The 25,243-nt window shown below is 41.5% G+C and overlaps 1 protein-coding gene across 1 annotated transcript in view; it reads right to left on the reverse strand.

Annotated features, from left to right (window-relative positions):
• The window catches only part of Pla2r1 (phospholipase A2 receptor 1), a 104,713-nt gene that overhangs the window by 51,258 nt on the left and 28,212 nt on the right, over window positions 1–25,243 (reverse strand). The window contains exons 4-10 of the mRNA XM_041631580.1: window positions 22,105–22,278; window positions 16,563–16,676; window positions 15,858–15,998; window positions 13,477–13,671; window positions 10,184–10,341; window positions 7,185–7,283; window positions 4,848–4,960 (exon numbers count right to left, since the gene is read on the reverse strand). Coding sequence (XP_041487514.1) covers window positions 4,848–4,960; window positions 7,185–7,283; window positions 10,184–10,341; window positions 13,477–13,671; window positions 15,858–15,998; window positions 16,563–16,676; window positions 22,105–22,278 — 994 coding nt within the window. The remainder of the gene's footprint in view (window positions 1–4,847; window positions 4,961–7,184; window positions 7,284–10,183; window positions 10,342–13,476; window positions 13,672–15,857; window positions 15,999–16,562; window positions 16,677–22,104; window positions 22,279–25,243) is intronic.

Raw genomic sequence — 25,243 nt, forward strand, 5'->3', positions numbered from 1 at the left:
ATGGCTTTCAAAACAGGGCACTGAGAGATACGGCATTATATGTCTTTTTGGGCAAATCTACAAAATCAAGTAGCACTGGTGTTATTTTGTACAAAACTTTTCATGGCTGATTGGCTCATGGTTCATTGACTTCGTTATTGAGCATATAGACAGCACTCTGTGGTATCATTGTAATTCAGTTTTTGCATACTGCTGTCTGGAAGCAAAGGGCCAGACTGGAAGAAGTCTGCCTTTCTTTCTTTCTTTCTTTCTTTCTTTCTTTCTTTCTTTCTTTCTTTCTTCTTTAAACAGTAATCCAGTAAATCAAAATCTGTTACTCAGAAAGGGGGCTCTGTTCTTTTCCCCCTTTCTATCCCACAGTGCCATTAAAAAGTCCTAAACCAGAAGTAGTCGCCTTAAAACAAAAGAAATGAGTAATTTGCAGCAGGTGGTTTTAATTGCACCCATCAAACCTGCCACTCTGCTGTGCAGACAGTGGAAAAACCAATTAACAAGTAACCACGAGCCTAGGTGCTCAGAGTGACAGGAGGGTCCGTAACTCAAACAAGAAATCGGTAGTGGAAGCAGATGATCCCTAAGCCTGTTAGTGCGTCTCCCGGGTTTGAGAAGACCCCCTTCGTAGGGGTTCACTCTCTTGATATCTATTCAATATAGTACTCGAAGTTCGAGATAAAACAATAAGACAACAAAAGGAGATCAAGGGGATATAAATTGGAGAAGTCAAAGTATTGCTATTTGTAGATGACATGATAGTATACATAAGCGATCCCAGATATTCTACCAAGGGACTCCTACAGCTGATAAACATCTTTGGCAAAGTGGTTGGATACAAGATTAACTAAAAAAAAAATCAGTAGCCCTCTTACAAGTGATAAAAAGACTGAGAAATAAATCAGGGAAACAACCCCCTTCACTATAGCCACATATAATGTAAAATATCTCCATGTAACTCTAACCAAGCAAGTGGAAGACCTGTATAACAAGAACTTCAAGTCTTTGAAGAAAGAAATTGGAGAAGCTACCAGAAGATGCAAAACTCTCCCATGATCATGAATCAGTAGGGTTAACACAGTAAAAATGACCATCATACCAAACCAATCTACAGATTCAATGCAATTCCCATCAAGATTCCCACACAAGTCTTTACAGACCTTGAAAGAACAATACTCAACTTCATATGTAAAAACAAAAACCCCATGATCACTAACAATCATGTACAATAAAAGAACTGTGGGAGGCATCACCATCCCTGATCTCAAGCTCTGCTACAGAGCTGTAGTAATAAAAACAGCCTGGCATTGACATAAAAACAGACAATTGATCAATGGGATGAATAAAAAAGACATAAATCCACACATGTATGGACACTTGATTTTTGACAAAGAAGCCAAAATTGTACAATAGAGAAAAGAAAGCATATTCAACAAATGGTTCTGGCGTAACTGGATGTTGGCACGTAGGAAACAGATCCATATATATCATCCTGCACAAAACTCAAGTCCAAGTGGATCAAAACCTCAACATACTAGGTATACTGAATCTGATAGGAGAGAAAGTGGGAAGTAGCCTTGAACGCATTGGCATAGGAGACTATTTCCTGAATATAACATCGGCAGTGCAGACACTTAGATTGACAATTAGTAACGAGACCCATGAAACTGAAAAGCTTCAATGAAGCAAAGGGTGCTGTCAATAGGACAGAATGGGAAAATATTTTCTCCAGCCCCATATCTGACAGAAAACTGATTTCCAAAATATATAAAGAACTTAAGAAACTTGACATCAAAAAACCGAGTAATCCAATTTAAAAATGGGGTACAGAATTAAAAAGAGAATTCTCAACAGAAGACTCAAATGGCAGAGAAATGCTCTAAAAAGTGTTCAACATCCTTAGCCATCATGAAAATACAAATCAAAATGACTCTGAGATTCTATCTTACACCTGTCAGAGTGGCTAAGATCAAAAGCACAAACAACAGCTTGTGCTAAAGAGGATGTGGGGTAAAGGGAGCACTCCTCCATTGGTGGTAGGAGTGCAAACTTGTACAGCCACTTTGGAAATCAATATGGTGGTTTCTCAGAAAATTGAGAATCAATTTCAAGATCAAGTGATACTACTCCTGGGCATATACACAAAGGATGCTCAATTATACCACAAACACACTTGCTCAGTTATGTATATAGCAGCTATTTTGTTTTGTTCTTGTTTTATGAGAGAGGGTTTCCTCTGTAGCTTTGGAGCCTGTCCTGGAACTAGCTTTTGTAGACCAGGCTGCCCTTGAACTCAAAGAGATGGGCCTGCCTCTGCTTCCCAAGATCTGGGATTAAAGGCATGCGTCACTGTCACCCTGCATAACAGCTTTATTTGTAATAGTCAAAAACTGGAAACAACCTAGATGCCCCTCAACCGAAGAACAGATAAAGAAAATTTGGTACCTATGCACAATGGAGTATTACTCAGCTGTTAAAAACGATGACATCAGGAAATTTGAAGGCAAACGGATAGAACAAGAAAAAAATCATCCTGAGTGAGGTAACCCAGACACAGAAAGACAAACATAATATATACCCACTCATAACTGGATATTAACTGTATGGTGAAGGACAACCATGCTACAATCCACACTCAGAAAGGATAGGTAACAAGAAAGGCCTAAGGTGGGATACAAGGATCTTCTTGAGACAGGGAAATAGAGAAGATCTTTCCGGTGGACTGGGGGAGGGTGGGGATGGAAAGGAATTGGGTTGGGGGTGGGTGGAGAGGTTGAGTGCTGAAAGAGATGACTGGAAAAGGGGGCTAGGAGCTCTTCAGGGACGTGCAGAAACCTGATAAAAGGGAAACTTCCACGGACCTACAAGGGTGACCCCAACTAAGACTCCAGCTATGTAACCTGAATTGGCCATCTCTTGTGATCAGATTGGTGATTACCCCAATTGTCATTAAAAAGGGCCTTCATTCAGTAACTGAGGGAAGTAGAGGCACAGACCCACAGTCAGACATTAGGCCGAGCTCAGGGAATCCTGCTGAAGAGAAGGTGAAAGGATTGTAGGAGCCAGAGGGGTCAAGGGCATCACAAGAAAGCCCACAGAAACAACTATCTGGCTCATAGGAAGTCACAGAGTCTGAATCAACAACCAGGGAGGCTGCGTGGGACCAACCTAAGCCTGCTACACATATGTGAGAGTTGTGTAGCTTGGTCTATTTGTGGGACTCCTAACAATGGGAGCAGGGCTGTCCCTAGTGATTTAGCTGGCTCTTGGAAACCTAGTCCTCCCACACAATTGCCTTTCCCAGCCTAAACACAAAGGAATGTGTTTAGTCTTAATGCAACTTGATATACCATGCTTTGTTGATACCCATGGGAGGCTTGCCCTTTTCTGGACAGAAAGAGAAAAGGAATTGATGCTGGTTTGGGGGCAGTACATGAAAGGGTGGGGAGGGGAGGTAATGGGAGGAAAGGAGAGAGGGGAAAGAAATAAATAATTTAAAAGAGAAAGCAAGCAAGCAAGTTGAACAAGCCACGAGGAGAAAGCCAGCAAGCAGCTCTCATCCACGGCTGCTGCATCAGCTCCTGCCTCCAGGTTTCCCAGTCGGTTTGAGTTCCTGTCCTGACTTCCTTCAGTGATGATCTTCAAGTAGAAGTGTAAGCCACATAAACCCTTTCCTCCCCACGCTGCTTTTGGTCCTGGTGTTTCATCACAGAAATAGTAACCCTAACTAAGACATGGCTGATATTAAAGTAAAACAAAACAAAACACCAAATGTGATGCTCTGCTTTGGAGTCTAACTACTCCTAAGGGTTAGCTGCTAAATGTAGTTTGTTAAAGCAACAAAAAAAACAAAAACAAACAAACAAACAAAAAACAAAAAAAAACCCCCAAACATTTATAGTATCCTCTTGTATCCAGTTTGGAGGAAATGAAGCATTCTGTCCTCAGAATCTAATAGTTGCATGAGGTCCCAAAGGTAGACTAGGAGGGATTTGCACCTTAGCAGATCTGTGCCTCGGTTTGGGCCCCATTGGCACTGCCAGCAACCTGCAAGGCTGCTTTGGCCTTGCCCAGTTGTTCTGTTACTCCTCCTGCTGCGCTTGTTCCTCTTATGTAAGGTTCTCCCTCTTCAGTTCCGTGTTGCAAAAGGTACAGTCACACCACCTTTATTTCTTTCAAAAGCATGTCGGTGTTAAATACGATATCCTTCCCAACATTGGTAATTAATAAGTAATTTTCTAATAAAAATTGACTTGATTATGATTTTTTTTTTGGCATGGTCAGATAATGTGTGAGAGGTAATTACCACTGTGGGCATGTGGCAGGGTGAGTGTCCTGCCAGCCAAGCCTCTGCCAAGTACTGTTCAAAGACACTGTCTCCTCATTACAAACAGAAGACAAAGCCCAAATATAGCTGTCTGTAATAACAAAGCTGGAGAACCGACGGATGTCTCGGACAGTAAAGGCCACCTGAAGTTTTGCCATTTGTCATTTAAAAATCAAGTTAGAGGGGCTGGAGAGATGGCTCAGTGGTTAAGAGCATTGCCTGTTCTTCCAAAGGTCCTGAGTTCAATTCCCAGCAACCATATGGTGGCTCACAACCATCTGTAAAGAGGTCTGGTGCCCTCTTCTGGCCTGCAGACATGCACACAGACAGAATATTGTATGCATAATAAATAAATTAATTAAAAAAAATCAAGTTAGAAACATCACCAGATTTTAATTCACCTCAACAAATACTCAATCACTTCCTCTTCTACTATGAACCCACTTTCCATGTAGACGGGCTCCCCTGACAGACTCTTGTCATTACAAAGCCCCTGGCAAAGCAGTCAGGTCAGAGAGTTTGCACTCACCTGCTGGTAACGGTCAGGAGGGCAGGATGGCAATGATACCCATTGGATGCCTCCTCAAAGTTTCTCAGGACGGTGTTGATTTTGTAACAATATTTGCCATGTCTCTCCCACCTCTTAAAGGAAGAAAAAGAGACATGATCTGGATTAGTTAATGCCAAGAGATCCCTCCTCTCCCTGCCCTGCTTTCTCTTCTGACTCGATTAAATTCTTCTTTTCCTGTCACTTTGTATTTTTTTTTACACTCGGAATCGCCACTTGCAGGTTTAATTGATTTCTTATTTTATGTTTCAAAAAATGCAACCAACTTCAAAACTTAAACACAACTGAAAAAAGAGGGAAAACACTAGAAAAACAGAACAAAACGAAACAGGTGGGACACTCACTCAAGAGCTACCGTTCTCTCCCTTCTTCAAAGTCACAGAGTTCCTTTCAAAGGGCTGTGATGTTTGGGTAAAAATAGAGTATTGGCCATGAAGGGAGGACACTCATTTGTTTGAATTCTGACTTCCTCACTAAGCCACTTTATTTTTAAGTGATGAATGCATTATTTAAGAAATATAAGAAACATAATTTAAGAAACATATAAGAAATTACTATTTTAAGAAATATAAGAAACATAATATAATAAATTATTATTTTAAGAAAGAGAAGAAACGCAATCTCTCCACATCTAGTTCTGCCATCTGCCAAGTAGGGAAAAGAGTAGTGTTCATGGCTTCCCAAGGATCAAAGGAGAAAATGCGGCAGAGACCTTGAGTAGAGACAGCAAACTTGGAGGTACAGTCAAGCCAGGTCTAGGTAGTGGGGAGCATTAGGGAATTTTCAGTTTGATTTCGCATCCGCTGTGTGGTTCTTAGGGACTTAAGTAGAGTTACTAACCAGTGAATGGGCTGGGCACATCCTGAAGGTCTACCTAGTTCTTCCGAAATCCAGGGTATTTTTTCATTGCTTTTGCTGCTGCTGTTTTGAGTCATGGTAGCCCATTCTTGCCTAACCAGGAACCTCCCAAGTTGACAGATTAGCCTCAAACTTGTGATCCTTCTGCCTTAACCTTCTGGGTGTTAGGACTACAAGAGTCATTGAGTCCAGCTAAAGCAATTGTGTTTTGCTCTCCCCGTCCCACCTGCCCCGTGCTGAGGGTGGAACCCAGGCTTTGGCACACTTGGCAAGTCCTTTGAAACTGAGCTATATCTGAAGCCCCCAGGATGGTCTTGTTTGGTTCATAATGCTTCCATGTAGAAATGGCTCCCTAATATGGAGACACATATATGGTTGAGATTTTTCCTGAATTAAGTGGTTGGCCTTTGGAGAAGTAAGAGCGTAAGTCCGGGCACTCAGACAAAGACGACAATTCCCAGGTCTGTGGGTTAGCAGCGGGAGCAAGGTAGGGTGGGTCTGTCCCTTAAAGTCATGGTACAGTGGCTGCCCCTCAGTCTAGTCCCTCACCCGACTTCACTTCAGGTTCTAAATATTCCTAAGTCACATGACTCTGTTCGTTTCTACGTATTCACCAGTTTAAAATGCTTGTCATTTCATGCCATCCCAGTGACCACCAGCTTTTGATCAGACACAAGATGATGTCTAGGATAGTTTTTGGAAAAGGCCTTAGCTCTGTAATGCATTGCAGAACGCTGTACAATTTGGCTAATTTGGCTCAAAAACACCCAGGAAATAAGCCTATCACAGAGCTCCTGCATCCACCTAGGGTCTGTCCATTCTGCTCTCCCCACCCTTACTCTGTTCTGGGGCCTCAGTACAAAAGCTCTAGACTGAGCTCCCTCAAGCATCCCTGGGCTGTTCTTGGAAAGACGGAAGGAAGAGCAACTCACATTTGACCTTTCTGTCAAAGTAGTTCTTATTTACCAGTAGCTTTTGGATAGTAAGATGGAAGAATTGCTCACAGTGTCCAACATCCCCCCAAAAAACTCAGTGGGTAATAAAAATTACAAATTTTCCCACTGAGGTGCTCAAGATGGACTATTTGTTTTTAAACAGGGTCTCACTATGTAGCACAGGCTAGCCTGTAGCTTACTGTGGAGTCCAGGCTGGTCCCTAATTCATGAGAGCTAATTAAATAAAATTAACCTGGGCTTAGAGAGGCAGGGTTAGCAACTAGTTAACAGGAAGAAGCAGGGAGGAGCTTAGCGTGGGTGTTTTAGTTGGAATGGTGTGGAAGGGAGAAGCTTCCGGGATGCCAGTAAAGAGAGAAGGTTAGCCAGTTGCTACTCTAACTCTCAGAATTCGTGGGTTTTTGCCCTCACCTTTGGATTTTGAGTTTTATTAGAACAGACTTACTTAAAGTTACCCTTAGTGGCAGCAACAGAACCACTGTCCTACCTCTGGACATTCTGATTCATCATCATCAAGGACTTGTCCTGCTCTTTTACAAACGTAAGAGAGTCTTTCTTGGCAGCCTTTTACTTTCCAGAGTCCTTCCTAAAGGGAAAAGAGTCACAGGATGAGCGAGAGGGTTCTGAGGATGCTGATGGGCCGCAGTGTTAGTCAGGAGCCAGGCTGTGACTAGCAAGCGCTCCCAGTGGGGTGGTCGTCCAGAACCCTGCCTGATCCATCACTCGGTAGCCTGGTGACAGCTCTGCTTGTGGCAGTGAGAACGAACGCAGTCCAGAGCTGGGTGGACCTGAGCGAGGAGGAATTTGGTTGCTGCTGGACATACCTGGAAGCTACCACCAGTTATCCTCGGGGCCAAAATTCATGTTCGACTCCGTCTTTCCTTACTCAGCTTTCTCTTTAATTGATCAAATGTATTTAGTTTTTGAGAGTGGGTCTCGCTATGCAGTTCCAGACTACAATTGCTTCAGTCCAGCAATCTTTCTGCTTTGGCTTCCCAAGTACTAGGGCCAGAATTAAAGACGTACCAGGGCCCAACTAGTTTCTTCCCTCCCTCCCTCCCTCCCTCCCTCCCTCCCTCCCTCCCTCCTTCCCTCCCTCCCTCTCTCCCTCCCTTCCTCCCTCCCTTCTTTTCCCCATCTCTTTCTCTCCCTCATTCCTTTTTTGCTTTCTTTTTTGATGCGTGTAGTGAACATACATGTGTTGGGGGGAGGTGAATGTGCACGTGTGTGTGTGTGCATGTGTGTGCGTGCATGTGTGTGTGTGCATGTGTGTGCACGCATGTGTGTGTGCATGTGTGTGTGCATGTGTGTGTGCATGTGTGTGCGCGCGTGTGTGTGCGTGTGTGTGTGCATGTGTGTGTGCATGTGTGTATGTGCATGTGTGTGTGCATGTGTGTGTGTGCATGTGTGTGTGTGCATGTGTGTGTGTGCATGTGTGTGTGTGCATGTGTGTGTGTGCATGCGCGTGTGTGTGTGTAAACCAGAAGTTGACAGAGTGTCATTCTCAATTGTTTTCCACCTTATTCTTTTTTTAAACCATTTTTCTCTCTTTTTTTTTTATTGATTTTTATTGAGCTCTACATTTTTCTTTGCTCCCCTCCCTGCCTCTCCCCTCCCGCTACAACTCTCCCCCAAGGTCCTCATGCTTCCAAGTTACTCAGGAGATCTTGTCTTTTTCTACTTTCTACTCCCCATGTAGATTAGATCTATGTAAGTCTCTCTCAGTGTCCTCATTATTGTCTAAGTTCTCTGGGATTGTGATTTGTAGACTGGTTTTCTTTGCTTTATGTTTAAAAACCACCTATGAGTGAGTACATGTGATAATTGTCTTTCTGTGTCTGGATTGCCTCACTCAAAATAATGTTTTCTAAGGTAAAGAGGCTGAATATGGTCAAGGTGTGTGCTACGCTTGGACAAACATGTCACTGTAACCCCATTACTGTGTACAATGAATATACACTAATTAAAACAATCCCTATCCAAATGTTAGCTTTTGTTCTATAAATATGGTAAGTGAAACAATCACACCAGGCAATAGGAAATGAAGATCATCTTAACTATATATAAAACCAGTGATTCAAAAAACCATCAGCTCCTGAAACTGGGCTGGGTTTCAGCAGAGCTAGATTCACAACAGACATCTAAAGAAATCACTGCGGCTTCCTCCCTGAATGTCACTCAGACACACATTGGTAGCTTGTATAATTATGAATGCGCATGTTTCTGCGAGTCACAAAAGTAAGTGCTTTGAAATTTTTTCATGTTTAGTTGGCACAATTACTTTGTCAAGCTACTTAAGTAGCATCTAATGAGCTGTTTCTTGGGGGTGCTCGACACAACATCCTGTGCTTAGAAAGAATGAGGACCCCTATCAAGCCCTCCAGCCCCCCCTTAAACTCAGCCAGTGCTCCACAGCTGTTTCAGCAGAGAGGGGATATTTGCTTAAAATGTCTAATAAATATTCAGATGGCTTGGACTTAAGACTAATTCTGCATAATCTGATGCCTCAGAGAAGTGGGAGACGGCAGCCCGAGAATGTGCATAACGCTAACGTCACTGGCTTCACCCGTTCGTGTGAGAGCAAGATCTGCCACCGATCCACGGTCTTCAAAGAGGTTCCACATCCTGCACAATCGTTTGCATTTTACTAAGCTAACGGAGCTTCAAAACTCTCACTCTCCAGTGTCCTCCAGCCTTCATCGTCCCTCGCTCTGCACCAGGATGGTCGGCCCCACCACTGTCTACCAAAATGGTGTTTGTTCAAGTAAAACAACAACAACAACAAAAATCCTGCGTCTGAGTCTCCTCCTCTAATTTAGCTAACAATGAATCTTGTTATTTGGAACATCTGATTCCTCTCCTCTCTCCTCGCCCCTCCCCTCCCCTCCCCTCCCCTCCCCTCCCCTCCCCTCTCCTCTCCTCTTCTCTTCTCTGCACAGCCTCCACCCTAGGCTACCCATGGAACAGCCACCCAATTGTTTCTCTGCTATTCTGTCCCCTCCAAACCATTCTGTATGCTATGACCACAGTTACTTTTCAAGTCATGTTTTCCCTCTGTTGCCCTTGGAGTACTCTGATGGCTCTTATACCTTGGTACACCAGCCAGGATTTTTGTATTCTCTTGTCCCATCTATCATCTCCTTACTACCCGTCATCTGTTTGGCTATTGACGAGGGGCAAGCCTTTGTCTACCTTTGTGTCTTTCTTAGAACCGTTTTTGTCTGTTGTGTAAGGGCTTTTTTTTGAAGTCACAGCTTAAACACCATCTGTTCAAAAAGCCATCCCCCACATGTCCTGTCTGAAGCACCTGCTCTAATCCAAGCTTTGCCCCTCTTTCCTCAGAGTAACAACCGTAGCCTTACCGTGTGTAAGGTAGCCCCGTGAGGAGCAGGCACTGCCTCTCTCCGTCTCTACTATGACACAGGACCCTGGCCTGTGTGGTTCTCAGTGTCAGAACCACAAAACGGATCAAATGAACCAACTTACAGCTTGCTCTGCTGAGACGCACAGTTGGCTTCTCTTGGGAAAAATCCGAGGCTCAAGAGGGTGCCAGTTAGTGAAGACGACAGAGGAGCCAGTGGACCATCTAAAGGAGACTGGAGTTCTATTGCTACTCAAACCAATCCATGTTTCTGATGCATTTCCTGTAAGAAATAAATGTAAATTATTTGTAAGGTAGTCTATGTATATTTTTTATGACACACTAAGCTATCAGTAAGATATACCCTTTCGCATGTGATAAATCTTGTTTGAATCTCACTATGATAAACCTCTCTAGGCCTCTTTCCCCCCTAATATCCAGGTTTGCTCAACTTAGGCCTTCCAACGTGAGCTAAAGCCAAAGCAAGCACTGGCCAGAGCAAGTCCGGGACTCTAGCTCCTCCTCTATATTCAAAGTGACCTAAAATGTCTAGTTTTGTGCCTAGAGAAAAGGAAAAATGAAGAGGTTAATTGGATTTTGAAAGGAGAACATTAAAAACATCAACAGAACTCTTCACCTAGGGTAACTTGAACGTCTTTCTGCTCTCCCTCCGCCTCAGCCGAGCACCACAAAACAAGCAGAAGCTCTCCCAGGCATTAACACAGAACAGTGGGTTGCTGGAAAAGCAAACAAAGCCTCACAGCCGGGATGCAGTGAGAAAAGCTAGGTAGCAGAGAGATGCTCAAGTGTCCTTGTTGATACAGGGGACACTGCAGGATTCTTTTAATCCCAAATGCAAAGGATTAGGGAAAAGCACATAGAAGTATTTGTGTTTGCAAACTAAAACCTAACATCTCAAAGGTCATCACATAGAGCTGAGGGATTTTTTTTTTTGTTTTTAAACACTGAAAAATGAACTCAATAATTTCTAGGATTTTTGGGAAGACTTCATGGCTAACGTATGTCATGGGACAAGGGTGGGTGGGGCCTGGCTTGCTCTGAAGAATTGAAGATGGGAGGCCCAGAAGCCTGGAACCTCTGAGTACAACACACAGCCTGAAAAACACCAAGCCAAAAGAAGTTATTTAAATTATTTACTGAAGTAATTCTCTTTATGAGAGCATAGCACACTGTGGCTAGCCAGTGGCCATAAAGCTAATTTACAGCTTTAGAGTTTGCATAGAAAATCTTAGGATTGACTTTTTTCTTTTCTTTGATGTCCTTAATATTCTTCTCTTCTCTTTTCTTTCCTTTCCTTTTTTCCCTTCCTTTCCCTTCCTCTTCCTTCTTCCTTCCCTCCCTTCCTCCCTCTCTTCCTTCCTTTCTTTTTTCTGTTTATTTGGAGACAGGGTTTCCCTGTGTGTATCCCTGCCTGTCCTGAAACTCACTTTGTAGACCAGGCTGGCCTTGAACTCACAGAAATCCTCCTGTCTCTGCCTCCTGAGTGCTGGGATTAAAGGATGAGCCATCACCATCTGGCAAGGAATGACTTGTATGACATCTACCCCTTAAGATTTTTTTTTTAAATTTAAATTTTAAATTGTTTTGAGACTTTAATGTGTGGGCACTATGTTTACATAACTTCTACCCCCTCCTCTCCTTCTCCATTCTGTGTCCCACTACACCCCCTCTCAAACTCATGATCCCTTCTTAATTATTTTGCTACATATATATGCACATAATCTATTGTGCAGTTAGTGTTGCTCGCATGTATGTGTGTTTAGGGCTGACTACTTGGGATTGAATAACCTATCAGGGGGCTCGTCCCCAGAGAGAACTGGCTCTTCCTCTCTCTGTAGCTTAATTGGCTGTAAGTCTTCTAGGGGTAGGGTCCTGTGAGATTTCCCTTATCTACATTGGCACATCATGGGCACTGTCATTACGCAGGTCTTGTTTAGTCAATTGTATTGTTAGGATTTCATGGGTGCCACTTCCCTATTATGTCTAGAAGATGCTATCTCATAGCAGGCTTCCTGGTCATCTGGCTCTCACAATATTTCTGTTCTGTCTTCCATACATTTTCCAGAGCCTTCTGTGTATGGGTTGTATGGCACAGCCATATCTGACGGGAACAGCAAAAGTCATAAAGCCAGCACAGCTGATGGACAACCATCCAGCAAAGCCGAGACGCATGATAGCCACTGTGGCACCTTTGGTTTTCATCTCTACCTGTTGCAACCTGGGGAGACTTTTAATATTTGCACAATTTGGGGATATTGGATTGGTGGAAAAATTTCTTGTGAATCATTTATGCCTTCTCCTAGGAATGTTGCTTCTAAGCTTCCCCCAGACAGTCCTGAACATACTATTACCCTGAGAACAGGCTGCCATATGCCTCTAGATTCTTAAAAACTGGGTCATGGGGTTAACGAGTAAGAATGATTATAAAAGATAACCCCGTCTATCAATGATTACCAATGTTTATCAATGATGACAAAACTTGAGGGAAAATGATTGGCAATGATAACTCCATTCTGTCATAGTTTATTCATGATGACTAACAGATGAGCAAAAGGAAGTGAAATACATGTCCAAAACCAAAAGTGATGCGATCTCTGTTTCGGAACAACAGGAATGTATCCCTGCTTACTAAATTCTGTATAAATTAAGAAGCACTCTGGCTGCCAGTCAGTCAGGGTGCAAGATTCTCCTGCCCATCATAGCCTGGCTCCCTCCCTCCCTCGTCCACTCCTTACATCCCCTGCTGGGACCTGCATCTTTCCTAGGGATGTGCATCCTCCCTGTCCATCTCTCCTAAAATGAAACTAAGAAGTGTCCCGTGTTTGAATCCTCCCATCACTGCTCTTACATCCATCCATCTTCAGACCCTGCCCTCATCTGGAGCTGGACTCCGGCAGTTGTATGTGCACCAATGGGAGTTGGACCCTGTCCCCCATGGTCAGTTGTTACCTCTTAAGATTTAAAAAAATGTATCTAATTTATTTGGCAAATGTGAAAACATTACTTAGCTTCTGAATATGACTTGTGGATTTCTGGATTTTTTTTAGAAATTCTGAATATATATTTATGAATATATATTCCATATCCACTCACATATATACTATATACACACCATAAATATAATATATACCATACACACACCATAAATATATAACATACATACTACATACACACTATTAATATAAAATATATACTATATACATACCATAAATATAGAATACATACTATATACACACCATAAATAATAATATATATACTATATACACATCATAAATATATAATATATATATATATATACTAATCACTTTTAAATAGTTTAAAATGTCTTTTAAACTCAAATTAAAAACTAGAAACATGCTATTTCACAGGTCTTGAATCCAAGGTCTTTGGTGCTTACCATCCCCAAGGAGGTCTATAAGGAACTCCAGCTCTGATAATGACGTCACATCCATCAATACGCTGTCGTTAGTCTGGCAAGAGTGAAGAGCCTCTTGCCAGGTCCTTTCTTCTTTCTGAAGTTTGTAGCAGTTGCGATTGAAGGGCGCCCAGTCAGGATCACAGTGAGTGGCATGGTATGTCCAAGAGTCGTTTTCTTTATAAATTCGCACAGAGAACATCATTTGCACAATTGCTTCCAATATTATTTAACACCGTTTATGCAAATTGTCATTAGTACGGTTACTTTTCGTAAGTAAAACACAAAATTGATTCTTAGCACCCACAGGGTGACTTACAATCATCTGTAACTCCTATTTTAGAGGATCTGGAGCCCTTTTCTGAGCTATACAAGCATTGGTCACACACACACAGTACACATACATACATACAGCCAACACACACACGAAAGAGAGAGAGAGAGAGAGAGAGAGAGAGAGAGAGAGAGAGAATGGAATTGGTTATGGACCATAATTTAAATGGTATTTTAAGGATTTTGTGTAGGAAAGGTAGGTAGTAGGTAGATAGAGCAGATTCTTATCCTTGAGTTAAAATAGACTAAAATTCTGTTTACTTCTTTTAGAACAAGGATGATGATATTTCACTATCGTTCCCTCGAGGTCACTGGGGTATCTGTGCTCCATGTTGTCACACTGGATGTGAATTCTAGGTTAGGTTCCCCAGGGTCACTTGCCCTGAAGCTTTAGGATTGAGACTCAATTTTATCTGGAATCATAAATCCCTCAAGTAGTCAAAACCACGCTAGGCAAAGAGAATAAAATGGAAGATGTTAGATTATTTGACTTTGGAACGTGTTATGAAACTCTAGTATTCAAAAGAATATGGGATGGCATAAAGACAGACACATTGGCCAGTGGAACAGGATAGAGAGCTGGGAAGTGAGCCCATGAATTGCAACAAATGATCTTCAACAAAAGTCATAAAAACAGCTGGGTAGTGGCACACATCTTTAATCCCAGGACTTTGGAGGCAGAGGCAGGTGGATCTCTATGAGCTCAAGTCCAGCCTGGTCTACAAAAAAAAAAAAAGTTCCAGGATAGCCAGGACTACACAGAGAAACCTTGTCTCAAAAAACAAAACGAAATAAACGGACAAAATTCTTACAAATATAAGAACAAGACTGGAGAAAGAAAAGTTTTTTTCAATAAATGGTGCTAATGTTCTCTGGACTCAGTACGTTCACACGGATACTCACACCCAGACACATGTACACATACATCACATGCATATGCCTTATACATACACTGGACACCATCAACACATACATAATGCACACACTCATACATGCCGATGAATAAAAAACAGCGAGGATGATAGAATTGGACTTACATATATATCTAAGAGATTATATTATATTAGATTATAACTAGGTATTAGCTGAGTCTTAATTATAACCCGAGTTTTGCTCATTGCTTTAGTGGGGAAAGTGTGTTACCAATATGAAATGTGAAATCTGGCGGGAACTCCAGAAGTGCTGTAGTGGAGGGCTGGAGTCAGGCCTTGCTTCTGAGGCACACCAGGGAACCAGAGTTTCCACAGCGCATTGGAACGTTCAAATAGCCAGAAGAGAGACCTCTGAACGGTCTCATCGCAGAGAAAGGATCAGATTTGAGGCAATGGATACAATGATCATTGCACAACACACGTAGGGGTCAAAGCACATTCTACTTCACAGTTATAGATGGTTAGTAAGTTAAAAAGTCAGCAAAAGAAAACCAACATAAGAAAAAGTACTACTAAGTTATTTCCCTTCATCGTTAAGTGTGAGGAATCCCACAAATTCAACTTAAAACTACAAAAGAAAGCAAACTTTGGCTCTCTGGTGTGGAATGATGAAGAGTGAAGGTCTTTTAAAAGAAAGGAAGAAAGAAATGCTTGCTTGCCCCGTGCTATGTTGTAGTTCTGTGGAAATGCATTTGCTGCAGCCGCGGTGCTTCAGGATGGCAGGGATCACTTACACATTTTTAAAAAAAGATTTATTTATTTTATGTACATGAGTCCTCTACCTGCAGTATGACTTTGCGCCAGAAGGGGGCAAAAGATCTCACTATAGATGGTTGTGAGCCACCAGGTGGGTGCTGGGAATTGAACTCAGGACCTCTGGAAGAGCAGCCAGTGCTCTCAACCGCTGAGCCATCCCGCCAGCCATTTTTTTTTAAAGTCACCTCTTTCTTAACAACTAACATGTTTAAGATGCCATTTATACATTTTTATTTATATAACCAATTTTGCTAAGTCCCAGTTAGTGGCAAAAATAGAGACATTCTAAGGAAGGCATGAAGTAGGCATGTGAACAACCAAAGAAGACGGAGGAGCACTCACCGAATGTTTCGTGAGCAGTGTAGTTTAGGAACCGTTTGCATATATAAGGCAAGGCCGACTCACAGTCCCTGCTCCTCCAGGCGGTTGAGGGAGGTTTCAGTGTTCCACAGTGATACTCAACAAATGGCCGATCACTTATCTCTGGAAATTAATAGCATGGAAATGTAGATTCAGCATAGACATTTGTCCTTAGAGATTGCCCTAAAGTTAGCCTTAATGCCCCAAGCCCTTAAAGTTGGCCCTTATGGTGCCTCGTTTAGTGCCCCCTACAGGAGATTTGCTATGATTATCTGTGATTTCCAAGTTCAAGTCCAGGCATGACCATGAACTGATTTTCCAAAGATAGCTAAAGAGACACTTCTGTTGTTTTAGAGTAGGGGAATATTTTGCAATTTGTTGCTATTTTGAAAATAGCAGTCTATCTCTGACCCCAATTCTGCTGCACTGTTAGCTAAATACATTACCTTTCTGTCTTCTGCAAGTCAGTAAGGGTAAACCAATATTTATAAACTACCAGGTGTGGGGCATACACCTATATCACAGCACTTGAGAGGTCAAGGCAAGAGAACTGAGAGCTTCAGGCTTGCGTGGAGAGCATAGGACACCCTGACTCAAAAGGAAAAAAATATTAACCACTTGCAGAATGCTATGTGTAAGTCTGCAACATACCCCGCATGTTGAAGGTAAATAAGATGCTGCGGGTACCTGGGCTCCAGTTCAGGTAGCTGAGCGCTGTACCATCAGACCACTGCCAGCCAGCCTTTTCATCCAGCTGATTCAAGCCAATCCACACCTCCACTGCTTCCCTGCTCAGTTGCTCTGAAAAGAAAACCATGGCATTTTTACAGAAAAGAGAACAGACAGAACACAGTGAAAGTTAAACCCAGCACTCCGCTGTTTTCTTGAATTGTTACTTCTTCAGGTCATAAAGCCATAGGTAATGCCAGACTACGACAAAACCAAGTGTTATGACCCTCATGATGGAGCTTCAGTGTGACAAAGCAGAATTTGGCCATCTGCAGCCACACGGCAAGCTTCTGAAGACCTACTGACAGCAAGGAGCAACGACCAGCTCTGGTCTGTGCGAGGCTCTCCCATGTCCCCCAGCTCACACACTTCCATCTTTGGATGGTGGAGGTGGAGACGTCCAGGGCCGCCCCCAGAGACTGGATGGAAGCAAGTACACACACACACACTTAGGTGACCTGAAGCCCCGCTGAGCTGCTGGGCGCTATCTGAAGAGAAGCATCATAGTGTAAGAGCCCAGTATTCTGGAGGTCCTCAGCGGGGACCCAGGCCAGGGCTTACCATACTTGAGAAGCGGGTTTTGCAGTTCTGCAGTGCCTGCTTCTAACCATGGTTTTGCAATAACTCACCAGTTAATTTGACCATGTCTGTGCAATGGATACTGTAAATAAACATTGGCTGACATACTTGCACAGAAAAACGTGCCTGGAGAAGTTGTATAATTATGTTTTTTTTTTTTTTTAGTATACCTAAGTTGCAAACCATTTTGTAGTACATGAAGATGTACTACACTGTACAATAAAATTGGGTAGGGGAACAGCCATGTCAATGACTTTTAGTAAAAATAGTTAATTTTGTGGCTGTCTCAGATATTGCCATTTTGACATTTCTTCTTTTAAAAAGAGCACCGTTTTCTTCTGGTTCATGTGCTCTGCAATAACTCACTTCCTTTTCTCTCTTTATCTCTGTCTGTCTGTCTCTTTGTCCCTCTGTCTTTGTTTCTGTCTGTATCTTTCTGTTTGTCTCTCTCTGTGTTCCTATCTCCTGTTCCTGCGTGTTTCTCTCTCTGTATCTCTCTCTTTCTCTCTCTCTCAATGCAGGGACCTAGCCAGAGATTATAGGCAGGTCCTACAGAGAATGACTGTCTGGATTTCCTTCCTTCTTTTCTGTAGTTTCAGAACTGTTATTAAGCTCCTCAGTTTGGACCATAGGGTAGGATTACCAAGGTAAGGACTCAGTGTGTTCAAATAAATCTGCTGCTTCCTCAACAACTGGACATTTCAATATCAGAGTGGAAGCCTATGGAAGCCAGACACTGGAGGAAAACCCATAGAAGGTGCTTTATCACTAAATAGAACATATTGCACATGAACATGTCCAATTTTTTGTGGTATTATACTCAGTCTCTTCTTGATGTCCATCTGCTTCCCACTTTCAATAGTACTGTTGGATTAAATCAATTAGTCTTCCTGTGAGGATGAGAGGTGGATTGAGGCACTCACTGACAAGACGGAGAGATTTCCATATTCCACACCCAGGCAAAGTGCTAAGTGGTATTTTCAATAACCTAATTCAAATATTAAATTATTCTTGGAATTACTCCACATGCCCCAAACTGTGCAATTTTGTTTAGTAAAATGCATGAAAACATCATGTAGTTTGTAATTCATGTTTAAAAGCACAAACACACAAAACAAACAAAAACAACTAAAACAAACAAACAACCCCCACCAGTCTATTTACTTTTGTAACAGAATTTACCCTTAACACATAAATACAAACTGGGAATGAAATTCCTTTGAATGTTTCTTGTCATTTGTGACAGCCTAGATAATTCTCTGTCTCACAAGCCATTCACTAGTGATGAGCATCCCTCAAAATCCTTTGGTTGGGACAGTTTCTGTCTTTATGAATAGACTTCTATTTCCCCAAACAATCCCCAAAGCCTAATTATAGACTTGGAATGTTTAAATAAAATCCAGTGACAGATCTTATTTTTTAAAATTGCTATTCAGGCTTGATGAATAGGTACCGAATTCTCCCCTGAGAGCCTGCGGCAGTTGAGACAGATAACAGCCGTAATTCATAAATGGTGTGCAAGCTTTTGCATAAGACCCATTGCACATTAGTAATGATTTTGGAAATTGGTATTTTACTCCAATTAGTTTGGACGATAACTCCCCACTTGTGCCGAGCTGTTGCAGGAAAGGCGAGTGTGCACTGTGCATCCATTTATCAGAGGCGTTCTGGGAGGCCTCTCTGACTTTGCAATGATGTAAGTCTGCTTCTTCCGTCCAGTGAATCTCATTCCATAAACACAGAAAACAGCAACTGGGACTCTGCGTGAAGGTTTATGTGGGCATGGCTCACAACAGCAACAAATAAAAGTCAAAAGAGTTTTATCTTTCTATTCCAACAGCAGATTAATATGTTACTACAAAGCTGCATTACAATGCAACAAATTGTTTCTGTGTAACAAAACGGAGTAACAAGATGTAGGGCTGGAAGGATGGCTCAGGGGTAAGAGTTCTCACTCTGTAAGCATGAGTGCCCAAGTTCAAATTCCCAGCATTGAAAAGCTGGATGTCACAGGGATGCCCGTAACCTCAACATTAGGGGGAAATACAGGAAGACTCCAGGAGTTCTCTGGCCTAGCTAGTCTAGCTGAACCTGTGAATAAGGCAGAGTGTAATACAGAAAAACTTCTGACATCTTGTTCTGCTCTCCAACTGTGTGTGTGCTGGAACACAAGCATCTGCATACTCTTAAACACAAGCCACACATGTAACACACTCACATGCACACACACGCATGCACACACATGCATGCACACATGCAACCCCCTCCAATGCAGAACTATTTTTTCACCTTTACAGACATGCACAATGAACACATGCAGGTAAGCTGATTAAACAGATTGCACATAGCTGTCAATTGGTGAACCTACACCATTGGTTATGCATGCTAGACATTATAAGTCTCCCCCTGCGTTATAAGATGCAATGCACACCGAGGAGCTACTATCATTATTTCCACTCGATAGAGGGGAAAACTGACATGCCAAGAGGCTAAATTACTTCTTGAGCAGCCCTGCCAGTAGGTGATGGTGGGAGGATTCAAACACAGATAGCTGTCTCTCTCTTTGCATCCAAGTCCTGCATAATAGCACCTTGGGTTTTATACAGTACCAGTCTCTATGGATATCACTGGTTAGGTTTTATTTGTTTATTGTGGTAGCCAACTTGATACAAGCTAGAGTCATCTGGAAAGAGGGACTCTCAATTGAGAAAATTCTTCCATCAGGTTGGCCTGTAGGCAAGTCGGTGGGGCATTGTCTTGATTAATGATTGCTGTGGGAGGACCCAGCCCACTGATGCTGATGTTACCCCTAGGCAGCTGGTCCTCTGTGGTACATGTACCCTTCATATATCACCTGATAACTTCGTTTAGAAGAAAATTTCTTTCTTTTTTTAACATTGGTTCGTTGTGGGAGGTCCACTTTGCTGGTAAGCCACTGCCACGTGGCGATACTCAGATTAATAGAAATGGGTTAAATAAAGATGTAAGAGTTAGCCAATAAGAAGCTAGAGCCAATGGGGCAAGCAGTGTTTTAATTAGTACAGTTTCTGTGTGGTTATTTTGGTTCTGGGTGGCCAGGATGAACAAGTGGTGCCCTTCTTCAACATTAGTTTAAACTATATCTCTGAGAAATGCTTAAAGATGAGGGAGGAATAATTTCTGAGCAACCTTTAGAGATGTAACTTGAGACCACCAAAATTCTACAACTGTCATTCTTAAAACATCTAGACAGACTCTTGAGAAACTGACACCCATTTTAGGGTCTGCCTCATTCTTTCCTGTGCACTTCTCTAGCAACCTTGAGTTTAAGATCATGTTTAAAATATCATTTAATAAATCTCTAATTCTGCTTCATATTGGTATACTCTTATATTTTTTCCACCCACTGAGCAACAAGCTTTGTTTGTCAATAGAGGTTTCTAACAGACAGGAAGCCCTTAAGGTTGATGTGGGGGATGCTGTGTAGCTGTGTCTCTGCACTTCTCAGTATTGACAATGGGGGCTTGTCTGGAACCCAGTGAAAATACTGTTGGCGCGTTTCCCTGACGATTCCTTGACTGTTCTTCCTTGATAAACACAACTTGTATTTCATTGTGGTTTCTTTGTTTCTATTTACTGGCTACCATGTGATGTTTATTAAAATAAGTGTTATTAGAAATGAAGATAAAAATCCCATGGCATTTTCCATATCCCATTCTTGGATCAGATAAAAATAACACATAGTTTATCTAGAAGAATATTTCCATAAAATCTGATTTACTGGTGTCTCAAGTCATGCCTTAAAGATAGCAGTCTGAGACACCATACGAAAGCTATCTCCCCAAATAGTACATTCCAGGACCCAAACTGTACTAGTAATGGCCACTTCTATATTTGGCTTTGACCCTATATCTTAAGATCTATGTTGGAATGTCTTTTAATAATCTTTAGCTCTATAATATTGAGTGTCTATATGATTATTTTCTTTGTCAAAGCTGCAAATCTTAATTTAGTCTGAATGGAGGGCCCTAAAGGAAAGAGAACAAATGTCATGGAAACAAAGTAAAACTGTTCCCCCCATTCTCATCCCTGCTGGTATTTTGAAATATTATAGTTTTATACTGTTAGTTAGCATTAGTGTTTTTTATTTTCCCATGAATATTAAAGTTTTGGAATTTACCAAAGGTTTTGTGATGGGCCTGCCCACCATGAATGATGGATAGACTATTAACAAATAGACTATTTAATTATTTACCAATGGAATCGAATGTCTAAGTTCTACAGATGACAAGAATTGGTACTTAACGTTAGGAGCTCCTCTGATCCACTTGCAAGAGTTGCAGCTCACCTGGGTCACACACTATAGCTTCAAATTCTCTTCCCCAAGGGGAAAACTAAGACATGAGTAGATGCCAAAGAGAATGACATAGTGTTTACATGAAAATCCAGAACTGGGCTGTGGTGGTGCTCAGCTTTAATAGCAGCACTGGGGAGGCAGGGACAGTGGTTCTCTGAGTTCAAGGTCAACCTAGTCCGCAGAGTGAGTCCCTGGACAGCCAGGACTATGCGGAGAAACTGTGTCTCAAAATAAAAAATAAATGAATAAATAAAATTCAGGATCAGAATGGTGGTGAGATGGCTCAGTGAGTAAGGTCACTTGCCACTAGGCCTGACAAACCTGAGTTTGATCCCCAGAACCCACCCATTGGAGGCAGAGAATTGACTCCTGTAAGATTGTCCTCTGACATCTGCCTGCGTGCATATAGAAACACACACATGCTGAATAAATTGTTTTAAAAATTTAGATTTTGGGCTATACTAAAAAGATAAAAACATTTTTGAGGATATATAATCTCCAAACATATTTTGCATCCAAGGATAGAATTGTTCACAATAGCCATTTTATTGCATCAACTTCAATATGCATCATTCCCATACTTACTCCGTATAAAGTTTTCCTCGCCTTCATCTGTAATACTCAATAAAGAGCCTCCTTGCATCTGACATGAAGAATGTGCCTCATTCCACGAGAGAGATGAAAGCAGGTTGAATTGGTAGCACACATGTGAATTGAAATCCTTGTGCCACACGGCGTCACAGAATACCTCTGTGGAGGCTAAAAACAAAGTTCATTAGAAACTCAACAGTGTTCTCTGTGCTGTTAGTGATATCAAATATTTCTAAGATGAGTTTAAATAATATGACTCCAGGTCACAACCTCTAAAACTTCAGTGCCTTGACTAGGTCCTTATGTGAGATATTTGCTGTTCTACTGATATTTTATGGTTAAACTCTTTTAAATTTTACTTAAGGTAACACAAGAAATGATCAGTAAAGAATCTCTCATACCTTTGAGGAATAAGAGAAACTAGTTTTAAGAGAAAGAAATGGAATTGAAGTATTTGTGAAAATAATATGTTGGTTCTTTAATAAGAAGGTGTTAGAACTGTACATTAAACATGAGAATTATTTATTAATTTGGGATAGTCCTTAATGCTGCTCCAGAAACTTTTCTCCTCTAATACCAGACTGCCAAAATGGAGTGAAAGTGGTAAGCAGACACATATGTGAAAACGAACACATGTTTTCATCAGGCATAGGGACGATGATACTAATTTTAAGTAGTTCTTTCAGAGAGTAGAAGCAAAACTCATCTGTAAGACTGTAGTCAAAGATTTCATAGTTTAAAAGTAAATTCAGTTAGAGTATGAAGTGTGGATCTGAAACCTGAATTTTATTGAAATGACAGAAAGCAAAGGCCTATTTGGGTGCTTTTGCTAAAATTCTAAACCAAGCCCCAAGGTAAACTAATTCTAGAACTCAAACTCAGTTCACAATGCCTATCCTGGGAGCACATCACGTTACTACCACAGTGAAGACCCCAAGAGTCTTGTGGTTGGGAAACCTGCTTAATAGTAACTCAATATACTTCAAACTTACCTGACAATGAAATCTTTCTCTGTGTGATATTTTTTCCCTAAAATACTTCTATAATTCTCTTGAGGAACTTGGAAGGTTTGATTTCATGTCTAGTTACTGCACACATTTCCAGAACCAAATTAGGCCATTGGAAGTTAGTAAATTATTATACATCCAAAGATGTCTACAGTATTTCCTGGCTGATACTTGTATTTATAGAAGGGTTCAGTATTGGAGAAGACAGAAAACAAGGTCATCACCAAACAGCATTCAAGGGAAAGGAGAAGAGAGAAGGGAGTTTTTAGAAATCACCTTGTTGGGGTGGTTAGAATGTCCTCATTAAGACAAAATCCTTTACCATTGAGATATGATCCTTCATCATTGCCTTTAGGTAAAAGAAGGTGGGCCTTCCTTGAGATGGACAGTACACTGGCTTTAGACTTTTGATTAGCCATGTTCATCTGGTGTGACTGGTGAAACCATGAAAGCTGACTGACAACTCTTTCTTTCTTTCTTTCTTTCTTTCTTTCTTTCTTTCTTTCTTTCTGGTTTTTCAAGACAGGGATTCTCTATAGCTTTGGAGCCTGTCCTGAAACTAGCTCTTGTAGACCAGATTGGCCTTGAACTCACAGAGATCCACCTGCCTCTGCCTCCTGAGTGTTGGGATTAAAGGCATGTGCCACCATGAAAGTTGATAGACAACTTTCAAATGAGATGTGTATATACAGCCCATATAGAGAAGCAGACATCTGCTGGGAAACAATCCCTTTGTAGACAGTAAAGATTTGTCATTGTGATCGGCTTAATAAACAAGCTATACGGCCAATAGATAAACAGAATAAGGTTAGGCAGATGCACCAAACTGAGAATGCTGGAAAGGAGAAGGGCAGAGTCAAAAGGTTGCCAGCCAGATGCAAAACGAGTTGGATACACAAAATGGGATAGAGAAAAAAGCCATATGGCAAAATGTAGATGAATGGAAATGGACTAATTTAAGTTGTAAGAGCTAGTTAGTGATAAGCCTGAGCTATTGGCCAAGCATTTATAATTAAGTCTCTGTATTGATTATTTCAGAACTGGCAGGTGGAACAGAAACTTTTGCCTACAGACACCACCTGGGTCTACCTGCATAGAACCATGAGTTCTAACATTTGAGTTCAACAAATGTGAATGGCAAATGAGCTGACTTGTTGGGAGATGTATAAATGTCTGCTGCAAGTGTTGACTGAAGTTTCTCCATTATATAACATTAGAAATCAGCACATATAGTCTACACCCAAGTAAAATCTAACTTACCCCAGGCTGTTTCCACATCTATAGATTTGCTTATATTATATATTTCATACAACTGAAATTATATAATATATGCTGGTTTTGATCTTTTAGCATTATGTTTTCAAGAGTCATATATGTTATGGCATGTAGCAATATTTCATTATTTTATACTGCTCAAAATGATGTATTATATGGTATGCTAGTTAGCAATTTTCAAATTTGACACAAGCTAGAGTCATGTGGGAGGAGGGACCTTAAAGTTAAAGTTGAAGGATTGTCTCCATCGTGTTGGCCTATGGGAAGTCTGTTGGGGCATTTTCCTGATGAATGGTTGATGTTGGAGGACTGTGATGGAGTGAAGGAGAATGGGTTCCATATTTGAAATTTTGGTTCCCCAAGTATATGAGGGGTTAGAGTAAAGAAACTGCTCACATGACCGTTCCATGTTATGGTTAAGGGGAAGAGAAAAAGCAGCAGACTGAACATGGCCAGGGCTATCTGTGGGAGATGGTAGAATAAACAGAGACAGAAAGCAGAGAGTGTATAGAGAGAATGGACAGGGTATCAGAAGGATGAATAGCTGGGGAGGCAAGTCTAAGAGCTAAGGGTGTTAAGGTGGAGAAGGAAGTAAGAAAGGCTAGGATGCTAAGTGTGGACTTTGAAATGTAAAACAGTTACTTATGATATCCAGGGAGTCTGGAGGCCAGTATGGGCTTTGATATACAACCACAGGTATATGTCAATGGAGCCACCTGTCTCTTCTGCAGAGTAAGGAAATGACAGATGGGAACTGGTTTCACAAATTCCTGAGGAATTCTGGCATTTATCTAACCACCAGAAGACCTCCTATAGTCCAGGTTCAGCTCATTTCTGGATATTTGTAGAAC

The sequence above is a fragment of the Microtus oregoni genome, unplaced genomic scaffold (genome assembly GCF_018167655.1).
Source record: "Microtus oregoni isolate MIOR12 unplaced genomic scaffold, Mior012 000037F_ref0000500, whole genome shotgun sequence".
In the NCBI taxonomy this organism is placed as follows: Eukaryota; Metazoa; Chordata; class Mammalia; order Rodentia; family Cricetidae; genus Microtus; species Microtus oregoni.